Here is a 14,838-nt window from a genome sequence, read left to right on the forward strand (position 1 = left end):
ACATGATAAAATGAATCAAATAAAGGTTTCATTATCAAAATTACGGTTTTTGAATAGATCTTGGCATCTTGCAATGTAGAACATCTACCGGTACAACGCATGATGTAAAATGCCCTTTAGAGAAACAATCCTTAAGGGACGTTTTTGTGCGTTGAATTAAGCATTTTAAACCTCTAGCGGTGGGTAGAGCCGGGACGGACCAGTAAGCCTCGAAATCCAGCAAGATAAACCTAGCCAAGAAGTGTGACCGGAACAACTCCACCTTCTCGTGCATGAGCGTGACAGGCCAACAACAATCCCTCGTGCCAACCAATTGTCTGTTGGTTCAATGGTGATTTAGACTGAACTTGGTAGGGAGGACCCCGTGATCGATCTCCCGCAGCAATAATTGGGAGGAGACTGAAATTTATCCACTCAGAACTCGTCCCGAAATCCAGATTAATCCTAAGGATAACCGGGTGATACACAAAAAAATAATCCCTCGTGCCAAGTTCGAACCAGCCGGCCCGTAAACCCGGTACATGCCCGAGTCTATTTAATTTATGGTTACGCCGCACATGAGTTCAAGGCTTCAAGCCACACTGCCACAGGACACAGCAGTGTACAGCACAAACTCAACTGTTGAAGATCTGAAGCTGACGTTGCAATAGGAAGGACGAAGCCAATAGAGGGGCCCATCACGTGCTGCTTCTCCGCTCCAACTCCTACATCCCCACTCTCTCTCTCTTCCCCACATCGTCGCGATTTTGGACACCCATTGCCGGGTCGACACAGAAGAGAAGACCCAATTTTGATCCCTTTTTTCTAATCCGTATTAACATTGTTCTTGTCAAATTCAGATTTTAGCTTTGATGTCGCAATTCCCATAAACCCCCAACTCCAAACAGTAGCACAATTTCCAAGGAAGAATGAATAACGTCAAAGGCAAAGGCAGTTTCTCGGCTCCTGGTGATTACATCTACTTCAAATCCCAAGTTCCCCTTCACCAAATTCCTGTAATTCTTCTCAATTCCAAGTTTAATTCTTTATTTTCATTCTTCTGTTTTTTGCCCCTTTCTTGTTTTTGATTTACAATTTCGAGCTGATTGTTCTATCATATCTGATTGTTCTTGTGCTAGTTTAAGCTTAGTTTTTGTTGTTCTAATTACGAAATGAAATTATCCCATTAACTTCGAGGATTTGGGTATTTGAAATTTCAATTTATTGGGGTTTATTTGGAGGAAGGGTGGGTGGTTTAATGGTAGATTTGACTTTGAACTTTAGTTTCTGGGTATCTGACATTTTCTTTCTTTTTTCAATCATTTGCACTTTCTTTACTTTGAACTTTTTATTACCATTATTTGCTCAAACTATTACTAGACCACTAACTGAATTATGAGCTCCCCCATTCTAAATGTGTGTTGTTGAGGAAAATGTCAGTTAAATTTAAGTCTATATCAAGGTCTGAAGTGATCATAACTGCCATAATTGGGTTTTCGATGACGGGTCTTTAATTAATTTTGATTTGTTGTAGGGGCTGTTGGGCTAAGAAATGGTGGACATTCACAAGTTTTGAACTAGCTGTGCTTAAACACTCTTCATAGATATTTGCCATTGCTAAATGTTTGCATAGTTAATCTTGGATTGGCATTGCTTGATACTCTGTAGAATTTATAGTATTATATACTCCACTCATATGTTAGGGCCAAGGTTCATAGTTCCATTAATCTAATAAGGGTGTTCATGAGTATTTTCTTGATTGTTGCATGTTTAATTTTTATCATAAAATTCCCGTTCACGGCTTTTTGGCTACAGGTTGGCTTGAAGCAATGGAGATATTATGACTTTGGTCCAAAGGCGGTTCCACCCCTTATCTGTATTCCAGGGACAGCAGGATCAGCCGATGTGTACTATAAACAAATAATGGCATTGTCAATGAAGGTATTTGATTGTTTTGACTTTTCTTTAATTATTTGTCAACAGCTGCAGTTTTGCAAATTTATATATCAGAATCTTAGGTTCTTCTGTACTTCCTGACTCATCAATTGCTCTAGGGATGTACTTCATCAATATTGTTATCCTTTATTAGTTAATCAAAGTCCGTCCTCTGTATAATATGTTCAGCTCAATTATCTATCGAATCACTGTTGATAATGTGTCTTTTGTAGTTTCGTACTCCTCCAGAACCTTATGAAACATGATACCTGTGAAGCTCCCATATCTCATGTTCTTCATCTATGTACATGCAGGATTATGGGCCACTTTTAGATGAAATGATTTATTGTTTAATATTTCTATTTACTTTGGTGTGCTCACTAAGAATGGAAACACCCACCATTATGTTACTCATACGATACGATATAAGATTTACCCATAGTGTTGCTGTAAGTGACATGGCTCCAAGATCCTGGTGAGTGTGGAACATTGAATATGGAGAATGAGGAAATTAAGATCCTTGGAGTGGTATCCATGATGCATGAAACAATATCCATGCCCCGATTAGAAAATCCGCCCCTTGAAATAGTATTTAAATATAGTGTACCTTTACCAATTTTAAAGATGAACAAACTCTTCACCAACTCCTTGTGTTAAGAACTTAAACTATTCAGAGGTGAAACTGACACATGCCCATCCAATAACACTGCACATAATGCCTTTTGAGTGGATCCGGTAGCCAAGAGGACAAGAGTTCCAGAAGATCCATTGTATGAATTCGATATTGTTTATCTACATTATACTTGTCAAGTGAACCTTTCATGCCCAAGATAAGGCTGATTCATCTTCAGTTTTATCACTGATAGTTCATATGTCTTCCGTGTCTTCCGATTTTCTATATGACCACCAAATCAGCAACTAGACGGACATCCTTGTTCTAAATTTGAGAAGTTAAGAAATGTTAGTCCACTTCTTGAACAGCTTTTCAGTTTAGAAAAGCCTTTTTGATAGCTTCCTAAGTTTCCCGTGTGTGCTGATTGACACATGTAGGGTTTCACAATATTTTTGGTGGGACCGTGATAGAATTTAACCTATTACACGCTGCATCGTGATTGAGTGTCCAAATGCTGCCAATTTAATAATACAATAGACTAGTCTAACAGAGAGTGAAACGCCCTTCCCCCCAACTGCTGCAGATTATGTTTTTTGTTGCATGTTCCCTGTGTCCTGCAGATTTAAACATGACATGAGTGACTTTGGCTGTAGTGCTTCTATGTTAAAGATTTAGTAGAATAGATACAATTTGTTTTACTCATAAAGTTGAATAGCGTAGTTGGACTGAGAATTATGGCCCCCTCCCTGACTAGGCCTTGGGCGATAGCCCCCTCAAAATAGCCCTCAGGGCCGGCCCAGGAAGAAAACGTATGTGTGTCAGAAGAAAAAATCAGAGAAGAGTCAACCAAAGAATTTGTCTTTTGATTTATTGGAGCAATGTACTTGTGATAGTTCACAGAAGCTTCAAGAAATCTTCTTTTTCTGTGTACAGCTGAGTTGAGTTATAAATAGAAATTTCCACTATGCTTAGAAATTGATTTTATGCAACATACTTCTAGTTTCTCTGCTCCTCCTTTTCATTTCTTCATTCTCAAGTTCCTTGCATACTTGAACTTAACTGAAAATTTTATTCCTCAGGGTTACCGGATCATTTCTGTTGATATTCCTCGAGTGTGGAGTCATCATGAATGGATTCATGCATTTGAAAAGTTCTTGGACGGAATTGATGTTCATCATGTAAGAATATCAAAGTTTCCACTTGGTCATGTTTTATGTACTGCTTATTATGCGTCAATTCTCTGGTTTCTTCAACTAATCTAAACTAAAGTATGTTCTGCTATAGAGCCTTGGATCTTTACTTGTAGGAACAACTCATATTTTCTAGGTTGTGGTGTTGGTATAGCTCTAAAAACTGTATAAAGTGTTTAGGTGTGGCCACTCTGGCAAGTCTAAAAATGGAGGGTTTCTGGAGTAAATTCGGGTCAAAGGGGTCTTTGGAACTGAGATGCATGGCAAGAATGAAAATCTTATCTCTTATAGAATGTTAGAGCAGTAATGGGGAAATAGGCGGTGGGAGATTTAGGAGGTGTAGAACATATTAAGGCCAGCTGTGGAAGTCATTCAAATTTTGCTAAATTCACCTAGTGTGTGTTAGAAGATTTGTTATTTGTGAAAATCCCCCGTAACGTTGTTGGAAATTCCCAAACTTGAAAGTGAGTCTGATACTCTCCCATTGCAAAGATTATTATAGTTGATTTGTTATTTTCTTTAGCTGGACACGGCCTCTGTATTCTTGCCATAGTTTGATATGTTTGTTGGAATATTCATTTTATGAAAGCTTCCGTTATTGGGCCTAACTATTGTTCACCTATCAGATCCACATTTACGGAACATCACTTGGAGGCTTTTTGGCACAACTTTTTGCTCAACATCGTCCAAGACGAGTCAAGTCATTAGTACTCTCAAATACATTCTTGGATACACGTACTTTTTCAGCCGCTATGCCTTGGTCTCCTGTGTAAGTCAGAATTTGCTTTGCTGTATCAGCTTTCAGCCAACTGATATTGCACCAAATGCAATATTTTCTTGCAAAATCCCCTTGTGCTCCCTCCTTTTCCCTCTTATGTACTACTAATTCCGAGACTAAAGATTTTGATTTGTGAATTGCTTTTAGTGCTGCACTCTTTTACGTTTACTTTTTATAATTTTTTATCTTTTGATTAATAAGTAGCTGACTATCATCCACAAAACCTTAATTAGGATATAAGATCATTATCAAAATTGAAAAGACACAGGCCTCACAGACTTGGTGATTGTTAAGAATTGTATTCTTTAAATGCCGCAAGATCCAAAAGCTTTTTTGCAGGAGTGCAAGTCGTTATCTTTAAATTTGCTTCTAAACATAACTATAAACTTTTGCAACTTTCACCTGAAATATCTAAACTACGATAATGTATAATTGCACTCATTTTGTTTTTACCATATCTTCTTCACTCTATCTACCTTTCTGTTTTCATTTACATAGGAGATACTCTGATTATTGTGCAAATTATGCAGTGTGAGCTGGGCACCTTCATTTCTTTTGAAAAGATATGTCTTGACGGGTATTCGTGATGGCCCCCATGAGCCATTTATTGCCGATTCTGTCGACTTTGTTGTAGCGCAGGTGAAGTCCGTGAAGAGTCTCTCAATTGCTCAACAATTAGTTTCTGTTTCTATTCTGATTTCTGTCATTAAATAGGGTCAAAATCCATTTTGTCGTGCAATAAATCTGACCTTTTATCCCTTCATAGCAGTTTTCTTCTTTTCATTTTGTAGTCCAAGATCAATGCATGTGCTTTCATCAGAAACAAGTCAATATTAATTTTACTTTCTTTTCATGATCGACCTAAAACTTTTTTATAGGTTGAAGCACATTCAAAAGACGATTTGGCTTCCAGATTGACTTTGACGGTTGAATCTGCTTCAGTCGGACCTCTTCTGCTGTCAGATGCATCTATAACTTTAATGGATGTATGGCTCTTCTTTTAGATTCATTATTTCCATGCATTGTTTGTTCGTGATGTTTTCTTTTACATAAGAATTTTGTTTCTTCTTATGATCGTATAAAACAATGTACCATCTAAAATAAGTGGTACAACTCATAGTGATTATCTGATTGGTGTTGAGAGAAACATGTGTTGAATGAATTTCTCCAAAAAAAGAAAATGTATTGAATAGATTAAACATACTGCATTAAGAGCTTGGGGTAACTAAAAGTTATTAAACTTCTCCAAAAGCGAAATGTTTTAACAATTCGTACTGTGTTTTCCTTTGCACTGTCCTAAAGGTTGTTTTTCTGCATTGCATACAAGTTTTGTGCAGTAACATGCATGTCTAATATCCTTGTCCCGTGTTTTTCTCAGACAAATGACTATTGTGCGGTTCCACAAGAGCTTAAAGACGAAATAGGTGAAAGGTATCCTGGAGCTAGACGTGCATACTTGAAATCCGGTGGTGATTTTCCATTCTTGTCACGACCTGATGAAGTTAATTTGCATCTTCAGGTACTTCAATGTCTCTCCCTCTAATATCTCTGTTCAGAATTTTGTTAGCCCGTTGGATAACCTTAGGATTCCCAGTTCATGGTAATTAGTTATTTCCTCTGTTCTTATTTACATGACACAATTATTTATGTCACATTTGCCAATGCACGATTCAAACATTAATATCTTCAATTATGGATTAAGAAAAAATTGTAAAAAGTTGATATTTAAGTAATATTTATTGAGACGAAGCCTACAAGACCCGACACGACTATGTTTTTTCTTGAGTATATATCACAAAAGGAAGTCAAAGGAGCTTGTGTAAATAGTGTCCAAAACCCAATTGTGCCATGTAAATAAGAATGGAGGAAGTATGTACTTATGTGACACTTGTGCTTGGCACTACAGTTGCATCTTAGACGTGTTGGAGTGGAGCCTCGGCCAGACTTGATTCGAGGTGCTCCAAAACCTACTGATGTCGGTAATCCCTCTGTAGAAAAACAGAGAGGTTATGATGATCACCGAGATGTTGGAAGCTCCAGAGATCAATCAGAAATTGAACAGATGTATGATAACGCTGCAGACAAGCTACCAGAAAATGATGAGCAAGAAGAAGTACATGAACTGCGTAAGGGTAATAAAGAGAGTTGTAAAGGTCCATTAGGAGGTGATGAGAGAGAAGATGAAGATGAAGATGATCCAGCTGGAGATGATGGAGGATTCTCTAGAGGTCTCTCAAAGAAGAATGAGGCCGAGAATACCAAAGAACCACTCCGAGATGATGAAAAAAGCTCAAAGAATAGTGGAAGTACAAACGCCGATGACAATCCTAAAGATTCAGAGATAAATAGCTCGAATGAGCAATTGTCAGGTAATCATGTTGCTCGCTTGTTGAACAAAGACCCACAAAACCTCTCTTCTGTTATAATGTTTTCTGAACTGGTTTTGCTTTCTTATATGCTGCTTCCCACTTTCTTCGGGGCATTGTATATTACGTGTAGTGTGCATTCTTGTAGATGTAGATAGTGTGATTTGAATGAAAGTTTGCACAATGGTTGTGTATGCTTAATTTGAATTGAAAGCCATTTGCCATAGGCATAAACTCTTGCTGTTTTGTTGGATGCCATTGCTTTCTGTATATCTGTGGCTCATTCTTTCCTCCAAATTTGATTAATTTGTAGAAGGGTTTTTGAGAATAATTTCCTTTTTGGTAACTGTTGATACATGTGTATAGTGAAAGGATTGTTGAACTCTTTAACTCTCTGATAATTGCTGATGTACAGCTTACCTAATCGAAGGTAACTTTTAGTTACTTTTTCTTATTCAGAATCGTACAAGATTCTTTCTATTTTTCCACATTATTCTCATAAGTTACTTGATTATGACCTCAACTTAATTGTGCAGGGACTCATCCCACTAAATTAGAAAAAGGAACATGATCCAACCATATCACTCTAAAAAATTTCTCTGCACATAGGCACACAACTATAGTTATGTCAAGTAAGTCTCCTATGAGATCGTCATACGCGTAAGACTGATGACGATGTCAACATTAAAAATATAACTATTTGACAAAAATCATAACTATCTCATTAAAAAGTATAACTAATTAATTAGAGAATATAACTATTTGATCGCGTTGAATAACTTTTTGATTGAAATAATTGTTTGGTATGAAGTTGGTGTTACACCTAAAGACCCTCATTTATAGTGTTTACAAGTTATGTCACGTTGAAACTTATTTTATTTTATTTTTATTGGTTCTACTACGAGGAGTTCCCACCGCCTTCGGCGAGGTAATCTCCCGTGGGAGTTTGCATGGGTACCTCGATGGGCAGCATCCCTCCCATTTGAGTTTTTTTCCATTTCCAAGGCTCGAACCCGAGACCTTGGTTAAGGAGCAAGATGCCCTTAACTACTCATGCCAACCTCAATTGATACGTTGAAACTTATGGGATTACACATAATAATAATTCCCAGTTCATTGTTGAAAAATGAAAACTATGGCCCAAAAGAGTAATATTTCGTGTGTAGTTTTATTACTTTATACTAATCAGATCATTGAATCCGAAACTAAATCATACTAATAATAATAGTAGTTAAGCAGGAGTGGAAAAGGCAATACATAAATTAAGATTTATGAGCTTGTAGTCAATCTATTAATCTAGGCTTAAAACAAAATAAAATTAAAAATAGCAGCATGATCATTTGACAAGAAGGTGAGAAATAAAATCCTCATACTGAAACCTTCCGTCATCTCCAACATCCACTTCTTGAATCCACTCATCGAACTCAGCTGGATCCAGTTTCTCCCCAATGTTAGTCAATATATGTCGAAGGTCCGAAACCGACACGAAACCCGAACAATCCTTATCAAGTACCCGAAACGCATCACGGAGCTCTGATTCAAATGGGTCATCGGGTTTCATGTACTTAGCCATCAGTTCCAAGAATCGGTGGAAGTCGAAGGGTGAGTTTAGGTTTTCCCTTTCCAAGATGTGGCGGAGCTGTGACTGGGTCGGGTTTGAACCCAATGACCGCATTACGATACCAAGATCCGATGGAGCGATCTTACCGTCTCCGTCGGTGTCGAAAAGAGAGAATGCTTCTCTCATTGATGCTATTTGATCTTCATCTTCGTAATCTTTCCCCATTAATTTACTTGGTTTTTATTATTTAATTTTTTTTGGGTGTTTGATGATCTTTGGATCTCTCTATTTCTATCTAGAAAATTGAAGTTTGGGAGTTGGGTGTTTTTAGTTCTTGTGGGAGAGATGATTGGTGAGAGTGCATTGAATTATAAAGAAGTGGGAGAAATGTGGAGGATGGTGTTATGTTTGATTTGGGGCGGGACTTTTTTATTCATATTTAATTAACGAGAATTTAAATAATATTCGTTTTTCCTTTTTCGATAAATGAAAAAATTCAGGCGGACAACATGAAATATTTTTTCGATATTATTAATTGTTTATTAACGGTTAATAAAGTGCTAAGTTCTATCCGGCTTTGTAGTTAATCCAATTCCACTTAGTGATGAATAAAAACATGATGATTAACAAAGATATTCGGTAGTTCGACAAGCAACCAAACCTAGAGAAAAACTCAAAGGGCAATTATAGATTTCAAAACTTGCAAAGAGAAAAAGTTTGGTTGAGGACGATTCTCCGGACAAACAAAAGAAGTTAAGGTTGTCGGAAAAATTTATTTTTATTTTCCTAAAAAAACAGAGATAATTGTTATTCTGGGGTATTACAAAAAAAAAAAAAAAAAATTGTACATAGTATTTTCTTTTTTAAAAAATATAATTCAAAACTCGGAATATAATATTCTATAGATAAATGGTGCTAGAGATAAATTATTGAATGAAAAATTATGTACATATCGACTATTGAGCATGCACGTTGTGGGAATAATAATTTAAGTCGATCACTTTACTTAGATAATTGATCGATTTTTTTTATTAATGACAAAACTTCAAAATAGAAAAAGTTTGTAATTAAATAAAAATGATGATGATGGAGTATCAATTAACAAGAAGATAATTGTGTTAGCACCTAAAGAACCAAAAAAGTTTGATAACATAAAAATACACGGTTGGAATTTGTTATGGTTTGTGTTTTAAAATAATGTGTCAATTATTCCATTGTCCCATATATTTTATTTAAAGTAGATATGATTAACAAATTTTGTCAGTTTTCACCTCTTTAGGATGAAAACTTCTTGAGAGAATTAGAGAGAAAATGTTTAAGAAGAATGAAGATATTATTTCATTGAAAATGAATTCGAATAATTACAGCGAGAACTATATTTATACAATTTGTATGCTAACTTCTATGAGGTGTTTCCACCAATCAAAACATTCTAAATGTACAGCTCATCATTCTCAGTTTATTGCATAAATAGATCATCAACTAACAGCTCTAACAGCTCTAACAACCTTCCTTAAATCTAGGGAATCAGTTAGCCACTGCTTCTAGAAGTTGTTGAGCCGGTCATTGTGTGCACAAGGTTGTTGCTGCTTGTTTTGCTTTGCTGTGATATGTTGGTTGCTCGTGTGGTGCAAGGCTGAATACCATGCTGAATACCAACACCCCCCCCTCAAACTAGGCATGGGAGAGACATTGATCATGCCAAGTTTGGTAGATAATTGCCTGTGTTGAGCACTTGGTAAGATCTTTGTGAATATATCAGCCAATTGATTCTTAGTAGGCAAATAACTTAACTGAAGAAGACCCTCTAGGATCTTGTCCCTGGTGAAATGGCAATCCACCTCAATATGTTTAGTTCGTTCATGAAAGATTGGGTTGCTTGCAATATGAATTGCTGATTGGTTGTCACAGTGAAGCTCAACTGGTTTGAGATTGTGAACACCAAGCTCCTCTAGTAATCTGACAACCCATGTAACTTCTCCTGCAGCCTGTGACATGGCTCTATATTCTGCTTCAGAAGAGCTCTTGGAGATAGTAGATTGCTTTTTAGACTTCCAACTTATAGGTGAATTGCCCAACAGAAGAATGTAACCAGTTACAGATCTTCTTGTAGTTGGACAAGAAGCCCAATCAGAGTCAGAATATGCCTGAAGAGTGAGCTGATCTGTAGCTCTCAACAAAATTCCTTGGCCAGCAGTCCCTTTGATATATCTTAGAGTATGAATGAGTGCATCAACATGCTGCAAAGTGGGAGAATGCATGAACTGGCTTAGGGATTGAACAGCAAAAGATATGTCAGGTCTAGTGTGAGTAAGAAAGTTCAACTTTCCCACATAGCATCTATACAATTCTGCATTAAAATATTGTTCACCATCTGTTGTCAGCTTCATGTTAAGAGGAAAAGGAGTGACAGTAGGTTTAGACAAATCCCATTCATAATCATGGAGAAGCTCTTTTGTATACTTCTTCTGTGTTAAAATGTATCCATCAGATGTCTGACTAACTTCAATTCCAAGGAAGAAATTTAGGATCCCTAGATCTTTAATACTAAAAGTATTATGTAGATGCTGTTTAAGAGCCTTTATTGTAGCTTCATTAGAGCCTGTGATGATAATATCATCAACATAGACAGCCACCACTGTAATGTCTGCAGAATCATGTTTGATGAAAAGAGAATAATCATTCTTTGATTGTATGTACCCTTGGGACTTGAGCTCACAGTGAAGCCTAGCAAACCATTGCCTTGAAGCTTGTTTAAGGCCATAAAGAGATTTATTGAGCTTACAGACATAACCATTGGGAGCTGAAACACCTTCAGGAACCTTCATGTATACTTCTTCCTCAAGAGTGCCATGAAGAAAGGCATTGTTAATGTCTAACTGGAAAAGTTTCCATTGTTTGCTGGCAGCTAAGCTAATTGGACACCTCACAGTGGCCATTTTGACAACAGGAGAGAATGTTTCATGGTAGTCAATACCATATTTTTGTGTGGACCCCTTTGCAACCAATCTGGCTTTGTATCTTTCAACTGAGCCATCTGCATTCTTTTTGATCCTGTAGACCCATTTACATCCAATGGCCTTCTTTCCTTTAGGCAATCGGACATAATCCCAGGTTTTGTTATGTTGCAATGCACTGATTTCTTTATCCATTGCATCTATCCACTTTGAATCTGTAGCAGCTTCAGAATATGTAGTAGGTTCAACCAGTTCCATATGTGCAGCAATGAGAAGCTTATGGTGATCTGGCAATTTGTCATAAGCCACAAGATTGCACCAGTGTTTTGGAGGTTTGTGACAAACATAATCATTGAGATGAGAGGGTGGTTTGATAGTTCTGGTAGATTTTCTAGGTGCTGGGGGAGAAGGTGGAGAAGATGGTGGAGTGAAAGAGATGTCAGATGTGGGGGAATTAACAACAGAAATAGACAAGGGAGTTGTGGTTGTAGAATTAGAAGAATCAAGATCTTGTGATGAAATATCAGGTAAATCTGAAGAGTAAGGAGTAGTATTTGGTAAAAAGAATTGAGTGGAATAAGCAACTGATGGATCAGGTGAGAAATGGAAAGGAAAATGGTGTTCATGGAACACAACATCCCTGGAAACCACTGATTTCTTTGTGTTGAGATTGAGAACTTTGTAAGCTTTCTAATTTGGAGGGTATCCAAGTAGAACACATGGATCTGCTCTTGGGTCAAACTTGGATCTGTTGACCTTAGAGGTAGTAATGTAGCATAGACATCCAAAGACTTTCAAGTGAGATAAGTCAGGTGGTTGTTTGAATAGCTTCTCATATGGTGTACTGAACTGGATACTTTTTAAAGGCATTCTGTTGATCAGAAAAGTAGCAGTTAATATACAATCACTCCAATACTTATCAGGTAGTTTGGACTGAAAAAATAAAGCTCTTGCAGTTTCAAGAAGATGTTTATGCTTTCTTTCAACCACACCATTTTGCTGAGGTGTGTGACTACAGCTTTTCTGTTGAAGAATTCCCTTGCTAAGAAACAATTCCTTCATTGCACCTTCTGTCAAATCAGGTGCATTATCTGATCTAACTGATTTAACTGTAAAACCAAAATGATTCTCAACATACAGTAAGAAATCAGTCATAATTTTGACAGAATCTGTTTTATTTCTCATTAAATGAGTCCAAGTCATCCTAGTGTAATCATCCACAATTGTTAAGAACTGATTACATCTAGAAGAATCAAGTACAGAGTAGGGCCCCCATACATCTACATGTAACAAGTCAAAGGGTTGTACTGACTTAATAGTGCTAGTGGGGAAAGGGAACCTTGTTTGCTTAGCTAATGGACAAATCTGACAAAAACATTCAGCTAGGCAACCTTTGACATTAATGTTCTTGATATTCTTTATTTTGCCAAAAGAAATATGTCCTAGTCTAAGATGCCAAAGTTTAGCTTCTTCAACTTCAGATGCCATGCTGGAAAGAGCATAATTGTGTGACATTGTACTGCTATCAGATGCCAACAACTCTTCATTCAAACAATACAGGCCTTTGTCCAATCTACCAAGCAGAGTATGCTTGTTCTTGGAAAGGTCCTGTGCAAAACATTCATTATGTGTGAATAAAACTGAACACTGGATATCATTGCAGAGTTGAGAAATACTAATCAGATTGAACTGGAAACCTGGTACATACAACACATTCCTAAGTGTTATATTATTTCCTAGGTCAATTATACCTTTGTGTGTTACCTGTAATTCTGTTCCATCAGGAATTGTGATGGTGTGTTGTTTATCATCAACAGATTCTAACTTACTGAACATGTTTTTCTCTGAACACATGTGATCACTTGCACCACTATCTAGAATCCACTTAGCTTTAAATTTAGAAAGGAGACAGAATGTACCTCTCAATTGAGTAGTAGTTGCTAAACCAAGAGAACCAGAACCAGAACATTCAGCTTGGTTAGCAACTTTCTGAGTGTTAAGCAGGCTCAAAATCTTGTTGTATTGTTCTTCTGAAAATGTGGCATGAACCATTCCTGTATCTCCCTCAGTTGGACTTTCCTTTTCAGTAAACTCTTCTAACTGAGCAGCTGCTGCTACTCTTTTGCCTCTGCCTTTAAAATCCTTAGGATAGCCATGTAGCTTCCAACATTTATCAACAGTGTGATTCTTCATTTTGCAATGTTCACAGTATAAATTGTTTCTACTGTAAGTAAAGTTTCTTGGTTGATTTCCACCTGTGTTTTGCATGCCAGAACTAGAACCATAGTTAGACTTATATGGCCTATTATCAGTGAACTTTCTTGCAGTGAACACAGTAGATTCCAAGTTGTGATTTCTGTTGCTATTAACTTCTTTCTGCTGTTCTTCTTGAAGCAATAATCCATATGCTTTAGAGATTGTTGGAAATGGACTCATCATGAGAATAGTGCTTTTAGAGTGATCATACTTCTCATTCAATTTCATCAAAAACTGAATCAACCTTTGATTCTGTTGAGACTTCAGAAGTTTCTGTGTGAGAGTGCAATTACAGCCAGTGCATATACAAGATGGTAAAGGATCCAAGCCATATAGTTGATCCCAAAGAAGTTTGATCTTAGTGAAAAATCCTGAGATTTGCTCATCTTCATCTTGATTCAAATCACATAGTTTCTGCTGAACTGAGAATAACTGTGGACCAGATGATTGACAAAATCTCTCTTCAAGATCTAACCAGATATCTCTTGCTGTTTTGAGGTACAAAACACTTCTTGCAATTGAAACTTCAAGAGATCCTAACATCCAAGAGATTACCAAATCGTTGCACCTATTCCAGATTCTAAAATTTTCTGAGTTTGTTGTTGGTTGATCCAAAGTTCCATCAACAAAACACAATTTGTTTCTAGCAGACAAAGCTATCATCATAGATCTTTTCCAGTCATTAAAGCACTTGCCATCAAAGACTATATTGACCAATTTTGAAGTATTAAGATCATTATTGCTGAGATAGTAAGCTGAATTTGGATTTAGTGAAGAATCAGTATCAGTAGGCATTCTGAAGAGAACAAAGATGAAATTCTACAGAATTTCAGCTGCTGAAAATCAGAATCAAGGATTCTAAATTGAGAACAACTTGATCAATTGATCAAGCAATATGGAAGAAGTAGAAATTTGCGGAAACAATTCAGGCAGGATCTAATGATCTTGCTCTGATACCATGTCAGTTTTCACCTCTTTAGGATGAAAACTTCTTGAGAGAATTAGAGAGAAAATGCTTAAGAAGAATGAAGATATTATTTCATTGAAAATGAATTCGAATAATTACAGCAAGAACTATATTTATACAATTTGTATGCTAACTTCTATGAGGTGTTTCCACCAATCAAAACATTCTAAATGTACATCTCATCATTCTCAGTTTATTGCATAAATAGATCATCAACTAACAGCTCTAACAGCTCT

General features: G+C 36.7%; 3 protein-coding genes across 3 annotated transcripts; 1 reads left to right on the plus strand and 2 right to left on the minus strand.

Moving 5' to 3' along the window:
• Positions 1-578: 578 nt before the first annotated feature.
• On the plus strand, positions 579-7,114 carry LOC110797764 (uncharacterized). The gene is made up of 8 exons (XM_022002879.2): positions 579-995; positions 1,795-1,920; positions 3,607-3,705; positions 4,344-4,486; positions 5,026-5,134; positions 5,374-5,481; positions 5,874-6,014; positions 6,402-7,114. Exons 1-8 carry the CDS (start codon positions 909-911, stop codon positions 7,017-7,019), a joined length of 1,431 nt encoding a protein of 476 aa, XP_021858571.1. The 5' UTR covers positions 579-908; the 3' UTR covers positions 7,020-7,114.
• Positions 7,115-8,004: 890 nt separating this feature from the next.
• On the minus strand, positions 8,005-8,837 carry LOC110797755 (probable calcium-binding protein CML13). The gene has a single exon (XM_022002870.2). It carries the CDS (start codon positions 8,645-8,647, stop codon positions 8,198-8,200), a length of 450 nt encoding a protein of 149 aa, XP_021858562.1. The 5' UTR covers positions 8,648-8,837; the 3' UTR covers positions 8,005-8,197.
• Positions 8,838-12,264: 3,427 nt separating this feature from the next.
• Positions 12,265-14,430, minus strand: LOC130463664 (uncharacterized). The gene is made up of 2 exons (XM_056832866.1): positions 13,299-14,430; positions 12,265-12,987 (listed from the first exon to the last, which is right to left on the minus strand). Exons 1-2 carry the CDS (start codon positions 14,428-14,430, stop codon positions 12,953-12,955), a joined length of 1,167 nt encoding a protein of 388 aa, XP_056688844.1. The 3' UTR covers positions 12,265-12,952.
• Between the last annotated feature and the right edge of the window lie 408 nt (positions 14,431-14,838).

This window comes from Spinacia oleracea, chromosome 6, assembly GCF_020520425.1.
Source record: "Spinacia oleracea cultivar Varoflay chromosome 6, BTI_SOV_V1, whole genome shotgun sequence".
In the NCBI taxonomy this organism is placed as follows: Eukaryota; Viridiplantae; Streptophyta; class Magnoliopsida; order Caryophyllales; family Amaranthaceae; genus Spinacia; species Spinacia oleracea.